Source organism: Medicago truncatula, chromosome 7 (genome assembly GCF_003473485.1).
Source record: "Medicago truncatula cultivar Jemalong A17 chromosome 7, MtrunA17r5.0-ANR, whole genome shotgun sequence".
NCBI lineage: Eukaryota > Viridiplantae > Streptophyta > Magnoliopsida > Fabales > Fabaceae > Medicago > Medicago truncatula.
The window spans coordinates 23,166,779-23,178,101 of NC_053048.1; the positions used below are offsets into that span (position 1 = coordinate 23,166,779).

At 33.7% G+C, this 11,323-nt stretch overlaps 1 protein-coding gene across 1 annotated transcript; it reads left to right on the plus strand.

Moving 5' to 3' along the window:
• Positions 1-204: 204 nt before the first annotated feature.
• On the plus strand, positions 205-1,835 carry LOC120577027 (histone-lysine N-methyltransferase, H3 lysine-9 specific SUVH5). The gene is made up of 2 exons (XM_039827919.1): positions 205-615; positions 702-1,835. The coding sequence occupies exons 1-2, from the start codon at positions 205-207 to the stop codon at positions 1,833-1,835; spliced, it is 1,545 nt and encodes a 514-aa protein (XP_039683853.1).
• The last annotated feature ends 9,488 nt before the right edge of the window (positions 1,836-11,323 follow it).

Consider the following 11,323-nt stretch of genomic DNA (forward strand, 5'->3'; position numbering starts at 1 on the left):
TTAGTTAGAGAATTATAGTTAGTTAAACAATTAGTTAGTATAACTGGTATCTATAAATAAAACCACCCTTGGAAACACACTTCTAAACACTTTCTACTTCAACAGTTTCATTTCTTATCTTCAAGAAGGAAAGTTAACTGTTTCTAATTAATCAGCCTCCCATATACACTTTGCAATCAAGAAACCGACCAAACCAATCACTAAATGACCAAGACTAAGCCCTCTTCTTCCACTACGAACCCACAACACAAACCATTTCAAGTCTCCAACAGGAACTTTACTGAAAGAGCATTGTTGTTCAAGAATGTCAGCACAAGGAGAGTATTGTCAAAGGTTCAAAGAAACACTGAAACCAAGGAAACACCAATCAAGAAACTGCATTTAAAACGTCGTTGTGAAGATGCAACTTCAGGTAACAAGCCGTCTTTGACTTCCGATGACTCCAGAAGAAAGAAAGTAAAAACTACATTAGGTAACTTCCGTGCTCTCTGTGGAAAACTCGGTAAGGAACTTACCACCGACGGGCTTCATATCGAAGTGTCACAGATTCTAAAAAACAGAGGAAAATTCATTCATGATGGGAAAAAAATTATTGGAAAGGTCTCTGGAATTGAAGTAGGTGACAAGTTTTTTATTGGCAAGAACTCAATGTTGTTGGTCTTCATCGTCAGAATTTAAGTCTCATTGATCACGTGTTAAAGGATGGGAATTTGATTGCAACTAGCGTTGTTTCTTGTCATTTTGATGATATGGATGATACAAACGTGTTCGTATATACAGGGGAAGGAGGTAATGTCATTAATTCTGGAAAATGTGATGAAGAGACTCTTGCTCTTATGAATAGTTATCATGTTAAGAATCCTATTAGAGTTATTATAAAGTTTAATTCAAAGAACTGTGGTGGTGGTGCACGTGGTGGAGGTGAGGTGTATTGTTACTATGGTCTTTATAAAGTTGAATCAATTTGGAAAAAAAAAGGTAAATTAGATTTTAAATTTTGTTTGGTTAGATTGCCTGATCAGAAAATCTTTGTTAAAGATATTTCCAATGGAAAAGAAGCTGTTCCTATATGTGTGGTTAATCATATAGATTCTGGCAAGGTTCCATATTTTCAATACATTACTCGTAACATTTATCCTGAATGGCTTTTCAATGATTCCTCTGTTGGGCGTACATGTGTTGATCATTGTTCTGATTCAATGAAATGTTCCTGTGCTCTTAAGAGTGGAGGGAAAATTCCGAGCGTAAAGAAAAATGAGATTAAATTTAAGCTTCAAATTTTCAAGACAAAGGCGAAAGGATGGGGTGTGAGATCAGAGAATGCAATTCCTTCTGGAAATTTTATTATTTGTGAGTATTTAGGTGAGATTATTGAAGATGAGGAAGCTTTGAAAAAGGTTGATAATGATGAGTATTTATTTAATATTGGCAATTATATTCACAAGGTCTATAGTTCATGGGAAGAGGATTCATATGTGGTTGATAGTAAGGAGATGAGTTCATATCAACCCTTAGAAGCTTCGGGCGGTAAAGAGGGCGTTGATGATCGATGTGATAGTGGTAGGTTTACCATTGATGCTGCTAAGTATGGTAACGTGGCAAGGTTTATCAACCATAGTTGTTCTCCCAATTTGTTTGTTCGAAATGTTCTTTACGATGATGATGTTCCAAGGATTCCACACATCATGCTATATGCAGCTGAGAACATTCCGAGCATGAAAGAGCTGACTTTAGATTACAATTACAAGATCGATCAAGCGATTGATTCAAATGGAAATTTAAAGACGAAAGCATGTTATTGTGGAGCTTCTGAATGCATCCGTCGACTTTATTGATGAGGTAATTCTTTTTTACTTTGGCCCTCTCATTCTGTCTTGCTCATAAATTTATTTTCTTCTCTGTCTTGCTCATAATTTAAAGACGAAAGCATGTTATTGCAGTAGATGAGAACATTATTGATGAGCTTCTCATATTTTTTGAATTATAACTCTAATAGGTGATATTCAAGCCGTGCTGTTTCAGTAGATGAAGGGGAAGGAAAAATAAATGTGGAAGCAATTAAGCCTCCATCTATGATCTTTTTCTTGCAGACAAATATTACTTTATATAGTTTTTAGTTCCCTTGCAACTGCAATGTTATTCAACAGAAACAATAGATTGGTACAACAGTGTAATTACTTGAGTAATACATTCTTTTTGGATGAAGTTGAACATGTCTTGTTTAGATTTTTGCTACAACATGATTTTCAGTGTATATCAGTACTGATGAATTATTGTATTTCTCATTGCTTCATGCTTCATTTAGATCAATACTGATTTCTGTTGATCTTAAAATAGTGCTTGTTGTGCTTCCTATTTATCAACGATCTAAATTTCATGTGTTGAGCATCTTTGAATGTAGTTATCTTTGTACGAAAAGTTACTATGAGATTAAAAGCTGAATGGGGGAGCGCGATAGAAACATCATTATCATGAAAAATTGCAGATAGAGCACAAAAGAGAGGAAATTTCTTAAGAATTTGCGGAAGAAAATACAGATTGTAGAAAAACTCTCAATTAATAAGGTCAAATAATGAAAATGGATGAATTATGCACAAGAATGAGAACATTGTATTAACGTTTTGTTATATGAATATTATGCATGAGTTCATTCAGTATTGTAATAAATATTGATCATGGGAATTAGTGTCATGAACGGTTGTAAAATGGCTATTAGTGTCATGAACGCATATTTCTACATGAAAATGTGATGAAATGCGATATAGAGCTTTCTGAATAATTAGGACCTTATTTGACTCATGGTTGACCCTGTGATATTTATTCAAGACCAATATGATGTTTATGTCAGTAAGAGTAACTGACATTTGTTCCTTCCTTTTTCTATATTTTCTATTCCGGTTTCTGGCGCTTTGAGGGTGTTGGTGGGTTTTATCTTTAGGAGTTTTTGTTGCTCTTGGGGTGTCGGTTGTTTCTGTCTTTATCCTTCTTTTATTGCATTTTTCTATTTCTTTAGGAGTAATTTGTGTTAGCCATCTGCCAACACAAATTCCTGCACCAATTCAAACCAAAATCAGATGATACCTGAGTATTGTTAAATAATAAATAGTAGTTGTAGCGGCGTGTCACCATTGCATTGCAGAATTTACACAAATCATTGTTTTTTTGCGATACTTTATTTAGCACAAAGTATTACGAAATAGCGGCTATAGTGGTGCTATAGCACTCTTGCACAGCAGAATTTTATCAAACCACTTTTCACAACACTGCACGTTCGCGCCTGACAGGAAAATTCACAGTAGGGGGAAGATGGACATGCCCCAGTTTGGCGGCAGAGGTGTGCCTATCGGTGGTTGATTTGTTCGAGAATCATTAAGTTGCTGGAGGCGGTGAAATTCTTGCGAAAACGTGCATACGGTGGCAGCTGTGGAGTTGATGCCATCTACATATGCTAGTTAGCGAATTTTTCACTACTTTGGCATTTTAAGCCTGAGGATAGAGAGCTGTTTTACCTATATCTGATGAAGAAGAGGAATCGGAATTGGAATGGTAGTCGTTGACGTTCTCATTCAGACAGTAGAAGTGAAAAATGAGGAAAAGGCAGAGAATGCATAAGAAAGGGATGCAGAAAATTCCTCTGTGAATGTCATCTAGAGTGTCAAGACATGTTGGTAGTAATTTAGTCCGTCGCAAATGAGAACATACTTCCTATTCTAAGGAACTGAAAATACCTTAGTTTGGGAAGCACTTCATTTCTGTTTTGCACATTTTCTTAGTTAAAATGGCTCTAATCATGAAAACAAACCCAGCAGTGCTTGCAGGAAAACTCTTTACTATCACCAAATTTTAAAAAAAACAATGATTTTTATTTTTTGAAGGATAAGGTAAATTTTTTTTTTTTGCTACAAAAGGATAAGGTAATTAAAAATCTACTAACAATATATAAAAGTTGGATTACAGCAAAATTTCGTAATCGTCATCTTTAAAACTGATATCCTTATTTTTATGTGCATAATGGTGATTTTACAAAATTTAATTTAATTTGTTTTAAATTAATTATGGATAATGGTCGTCATTGTAACAAATTTTCACGGATAACTATGAAATTAATTAATTTGTTAAAAAAATTAAAGATAATTGTGATCACTAACAAATTTTTTGTAAAAAAAAAAAAAGTCTAACAAATTTTTATGGATAACTATATATATAAAAACATATATATAAAAATTGAAATCCAACAAAATTTCAAAATTGTCTTTTAAAAGCCAATATCATGATAATTACGGATGATTATCTTTCCAATTCCACACAACGTACAAATTTATATATCTAACTTAGTCAACAAAAATTAAATATCTATTTCTACTATTAATTTACTGCTACTGTAATAAGTAAATTAGAAAATAATTTCATAATTATCGTCGATTAAACTCATAATCTTCTTAATTTTATGGGTTCATTCGTCATTTTACAATATAAAAATCTAATTTATTTATTTTTAAAAATTATTATATATATTTTTTTGTTTATCTTTTTTTTTTTTTGATGGTGGCCAAGGTTTGAACCTCAGACCTTGCATATATTATTAATTGTCCATATCAACTGAGCTAAGCTCTCGCGAGGACATATTTCCTTATGTATCATCATTTTTCAGATTAATCACTTTCAACTTCCAAGCCTAACTAATTCTCTATATCATAATTTAGTATATTTATCACTTCAGAGTAGGGCTGGAAATGAGTCGAGTCGAACCAAACCTGCCTGAGCTCGGCTTGACTCGATAAGAATTGGTTCGGCTCGAGTTCGACACGAACTATTTTTTCAGCTCGAGTTCGGCTCGTTTAAAGTTCATGAACAGTTCGGTTCGGCTCGTTAGGTTCAGTTCGGTTTGCTCAACTCATCCAAAAAAACTTATAAACAAAAATTAACTTATAGATCTTTGATATTATATATATATATATATATATATATATATATATATATATATATATATATATGTATATATATTTTAAAATTAAATATTGAATTAAAATAAAAGTTCCCAAAAGCATGCATATAATAGACATAAATTATATAAAGTTAAAGGTTGCATAAATACGAAGAAAAATATCTTATACAAGTAACAGAGACAAAAAATCCAACAAAATTCAATTAGTTGTGAACAAAATTCATAATATTCTTTTACTTTTAAACTCCCACTGCTCTTCCCTTCAAGACAAAATTGTATTCAGCCACATTTGCCACATTTGAATTAATAAAATTTAAAAACTAACTAAAATTGATTTATATATATAATCGATAATCGAGCCATCTCATGAAGCTAACGAGTCGAACTAGATGTAGCTCAAGTTCAGCTCATTTAATTAACGAACTTAATTTTCAGCTCAAGTCCAGCTCGTTAGGTTCATGAACTATAATCGAGTTGGTTCGGTTCATTGCCAGCCCTACTTCAGAGCCTCTATACCGTAATTTTGTAGATTTATCATTTCCAAATCTAACTAATTCTTCTGGTTTATCACTTCCAACCCTAAAATCAGTTCCATAAATCTTGCAAATAAAAAATGTCAATTTATTTCATCTTTCTTCTGCTTATGATTTGATTCCCTTTATCTTACATATTTAATTATTTTTTTGGTTATCACCATGAAGCCTACAACTAATTCCCTTTATTATACAAATAAAAAAGTCATTTTGCTTTCAGGTTATAACAAACCAAACTGGAAAGGCAAGAAAGTTCGCGTCTTTATTTATTTTTCAATACATGTTGCCGAATGTATATTTTTGTATTGAAATCATTTTTTATAAAGACTAAACTTAAAATGTTTCAATTTTATAGGGACCAAATACATATTTAATCCTTGATAGTATAAATTTATATTAGATAGTTAATAATTAATGATCATTGATTAGAAATATGATAGTGTAAAATATTCATATGAGTTAATGTAGTGCATGAAGGCACATTTGAATTTTAAGCAAGACAAATAACCTTATAGTTCAAAAATATTTATTTGAAAATTTATGCTCTATCTCAATGTCTTCAGATTTTTCATATTTTCGTATAATTGTCCTCTTTTTTACTAATTATTTTCATTGAAGTAATTATACATTTTTTATTATTATCAAGACACAATTATCTCTTTAATTATTGATAATGATCAAAGTTTGGTTGCAAATTCATTACCAACACGTATAATTGCATCTAAAATAATTTCATCAGTCTCCATTTCACATTGAACATCTTCCTCCTCGGTATTAGAAACGAAAGCTATGTTTTTCTTCTTAAACCCTTTAGCTAATTCAAAAGTTTGAAGAGATCCAATTAGCTCATCAACCTTCATACCAGGGATGTCTTATGCTTCTTCAATCGTAGTCACCTTCATATCAAATCTCTTAGGTAGAGATCTGAGAATCTTTCTTACGAGCTTATCATCAGACATCTTTTCTCCAATATAGTCAAAGGAGTTAGCAATGTCAAGATGTTCAAATAATAATCATGTATGTTCTCATCCTCCATGATTTTTAGATTTTCAAACTTTGTAGTTAGAAGTTGAAGCCTTAACATTTTCACTTTAGATGTACCTTTGTGTGTAGTTTTGAGAATTCCCCAAGCATCCTTAGCTACAGCGCATTGCTTGATCAATCTGAACATATTCTTGTCCACTCCATGGAATAAAGCGTTCAAAGCCTTCGAGTTTTCAAGAGCTAATCCATCTTCTTCCTTGGACCACTCTCCTTCTGGTTTCAGATCAACTGTCTTGTTTCCATCTTTGTCAAGCACAACAGGATGTTCCCAACCATTCAGAACAACTTTCCATGTCTTTCTATCTACGGATTTGAGGAAAGCAATCATGCGTGATTTCCAATCATCATAGTTGGAGCCGTCCAACAAAGGAGGTCTGTTCATAAATCCTCCTTCCTTGTCCATAATGCCAGAAAGTATCTTCCCTGGAGCTCACCCTAAAACAGGCAGGGTTCCTGCTCTGATACCAATTGAAATTCTAGCGTACAGGTTTTATGCAATGTTTCAACGTCAGTCACACAGTAGGCAAATGTTCCGCTTAATGTTTCAACATCATGCAAAACAAATAAAACACAGAAAAAAAATGACAACAAAGTAAAAAGGCACTGGAAGTTTGTTAACCCAATTCGATGCAACGTCACCTACTCTAGGGGCTACCAAGCCAGAAAGGAAATCCACTAGTGTAGTCCTTATTCAAAAGCTCTCAGCAAACTCCTCGTTTACACTTTATGACTTAGGACCTACCCATATAGACTTCAACGTAGGAACTCCTATATTTGATCCCATCTCGCTATCCTATGGTCAGTCACAGCCCCTGTGACCTATCAGACCTAAACTCAAACACAGAAGTTGAAGTTACCTTCAAACAAAACAACTAGCACCTTGTTTCACAACTTCGGTGTAGTACACAAGAGTATTAAACTCAACACGTTATAACGCCCTAGTCGTTATTTTATTTATTATTGATTTATTTAGAGTCTTTTATATGATTTTAAATAATATTTGTTGATTATGTGTTGTGTTATATTTTATTATATGGTTTATTTTAATATTAATTAGAATAATGTGAGAATTATTATTATTTTGGAGGTTGGAGAGTTAATTAGGAATTAATAGAATTAAGGGGGATTAAATGAAATAAAGGGGAGTTAAGTATTGGGGAGTTAGGAAAGAAATAGTCAGAACTGCTTTTACGTGCCAACAGACAAGTTTTGGGAGAAAAGGGAGAAGAGCCAAGTAGAGCCAAGATAATCCAATTTCTGTGCATTTGCCCTTCTGAATTAAGGTAAGGGTGAGGTTTACTTCAGTAGTGTAGATGTTTAATTCTGATTTTGGTTTAACAGGTTTATGGTAGAAATTCGGAATTTTGGGGTTTAAGTTGAATTCTTGGTTTTTGGGTGAATTGAGTGTAGGAATTACTGTTTTGATGTTAGAAATAGGTTCTGGTTGCATACAGCATTTAGTTTTACATGTGTAAACTGATTTGGGGAGTGAAATTGAGAAAATTGGGATTTTGGGAAAAACCTGCATTCTGCCCGTACTGATGTTCATCGCTCGCCTCGCGAGTAGTCCTGTCTCGCCCAGCGAGTGAGCAACTTCATGGCTCGCCTCGCGAGCAGAACCACTCGCCATGGCGAGTTAGTGAGTGAGAACTTTGATTTTCAGATTGTTGTTATAAGATGTAATTTGGTTAGTTTTGAGTACCTAAATGATTTTAGAGATGACTAGGACAATTTTTAGATTAAAAAGATGAATAGGGAGCTTAAAAATGAAGATTTAGTGAGAAAAATGTCAGAACTCCCGAGAGCACCCCTTTTCTTGTTCGCCTCGTACTTGCCACAGCGAGTAACCTTTTGTCTGAGCTCGCCATGGCGAGCAGATGCACTCGCGAGGCGAGTTGCCTAGTATTTGAGTTGTTTGTTCTGTTTTGATGAATGTTGAATGAACTTGATATATTAGTATGATTATTATTAATTTGTGCATTTTTTTGAAATTGTTGGATTGGTTTTGATGATTTGCTGTTGACTGTGATGTATGCTTTTATTTAATTAAATCATATGTTGTTGAATTGGGAGTTGTAAGTCATATATATATATATATATATATATATATATATATATATATATATATATATGCATTGATAAGTTGTATGTAGATATACGCAAGTGGAGTCAATTGCATAAACATAAAAGCGGGAGGGCTCATGCCCTAGAACCCCTTGTTGTTCAAAGCGGGAGGACTCATGTCCTAGAACACCTTGTTGTTCAAAGCGGTGAGAGCTTATGCCCTGATGAATGCTTTAACCATTCAATATCCGGTGAGGGCTTCTGCCCTGTAAATTGGTACCACATGCATTGTCGTATTGTCGCATTGTCGAGAAGTCTTAGTGGTGTTGTCGAGTGGTTGCATGAATCGTTGTTTTTGGTTATAATTACCATTTATTGTTGATGTTGTTAATGATGATATATTTATATATTGATGAATTATTATCATGTTAGGGTGTTAGATTCAATTGATGAATTTTATATCTATATTTATTGTTGTGAATCTCACCCCTTCTGCTTGAAAATGTTGCCCTTCCTATGGGTAACTTGCAGGTGATCCTGAATAGTAGGTGGTGGCTCAATGTCTAGGGCTCTGATACGTACGGGATGGGATTTACTTGTTTATTTTCATTCCTATGTATCAATTTTTGGAACATGCTGATGTAGCCCTATCGTTGTTTGAATTATTTTGATGAGACTTTCATGCCAGGATTTTATGGAGAATTAAATAGTTGATGTTTGTAGTTTGTTGTTTTTAATGAAAATATTCCACTGCAAGGTTTTGGTGAAATTAATAAAGTTGTTTTTTTTTAAATAGTTTTATATTCTATTTAAGAAATTTTGGAAAAGTAGTGTGACATGCCCGTTTGGGATATACTCTGATGTATTATTTAATATTTAATTGCTTTGGGATAACGGGGTGTTACACACGTAGTCCTAAACATGTATCACAAACGATACAAGAAAGGCTCACAATAAAGGTTCTAGACTTGCAACACAAACGATACAAGAATGGAGCACATGTAGACTCAAAATCCTAAAAATCTAAACTTTTTAGTATGACGGGTTGAATAATTTATTAGGTCTTGAAGTCTTCCTTATATACTAAAGCAGCTTAGGCTAAATACTTAATTGCGCTTCAGCTAATCTGCAAAACAAGAATCAGAAACAAATATGGAAACTCTTAAAATGTCGAAACATTTATAGGATCGTTCAACCAATAACAAATATTTCCTAAAATATAAAATATACTTTAGAAATATTCCAAAGTTGATTCTTCAAAGATATGCGCATTGCTTGGTCAATAAGATAAGAAAATATTGTTTCCTTAAACAATAAAGAGTGTGCGTACAGGTAGGCAAGAACCCAGGCACACTTAACCGTGTCAGGATGTTTAAACATCGTATCCAACATCTTACAGAGATGCCTAAACACATGTTTGAACATTGGTTCCAACTTACACATCAAGGATATATATTTGTTTTAGCAACAATGCAACCAATACAAATACCCAACATATTTGATTCCCATCACCTACCAACCAAGTAGTGTTTTCTCTAACAATTTGAAATTCCATTTTGATACTGCTCCATATGGAAGAATAAATGTGATAGTTAATACAAGAAACACCTCTTAAAATCCTACTCTTGAGAATGGATACCTATTGTTCCTGTGAATGCAATAAATCCCAGTAGAGTTTAAGATTAGTGGTTTCATAAACGTCATCTCATAACATAAACGACACAAAATAATCATCATCTCATAACAACATAAACAACACAATATAAACAACAACGATTAATAAATATTAATACTTCACTTAGTTCTTTATTAACAAGTCATTGACAACAAGTAACCATCAATAATAATCTTCATATATAACAATTACAACTTCATATCAACAACTTTCACATAGTATAGATCTTTTCACATTTAATCATCAACGTAAATCAACAATATTAAATCATCTTAGTCATCCTCTCTGAACCTCATTATAATCATTAAAGCTTCAGCCCTACCCGAAAGGTCAACTCATAACATCACGTGCGACAAAAGATCACAAGAAACCTAAACAAGGATGTTTGCAATAAGGTTACTCGCAAGGCGAGCCTCACTACTCGCTATGGCGAGTTCAGGAAATTGCACACTTGCTATGGCGAACTCACAACTCGCCATGGCGAACTGGAAAAAGGTGCTCTCGGGAGTTTTGACATTTTTCCCTAAAAGGCCTCATTCTTGACTTCTCTACGTCCAATCTTGATCTAAAAACTGGCCCAATCATTCCTAAACAGGTTAAGGCACTCAAAACCATCTAAAACTTGACCTCTAACATTAATCCTCAAAATCATGATTCACTCACTGGACAACTCGCGATGGCGAGCAACTGCTCGCAATGGCGAGCAAGTTCTGGGTTACTCGCGAGGCGAAGAGGTTTTACTCGCGTGGCGAGTGATGAGCTTCATCCCTCGCTATGGCAAGGATCATCACTCGGGTGGCGAGCGATGAATGTTGGCTCGGGCAGAACTACAGTTTCCACGAAAATTCCCTATTTCTCATAGTTTTAAGCCTAACATTGATTCCTATAATCATCTTATGACTTATCTAAAGTCTGTAAACATATTCTACATCATTCTAACAACTTTTCATCCATTAATCCTCAATTTCCCTCATTAATCCTAATTTTCCAACTTCTCTAATTCAATCCTACACTTGCTAAATACAATCATATGAATCATATAGGTTAATAAAATTGAATGCT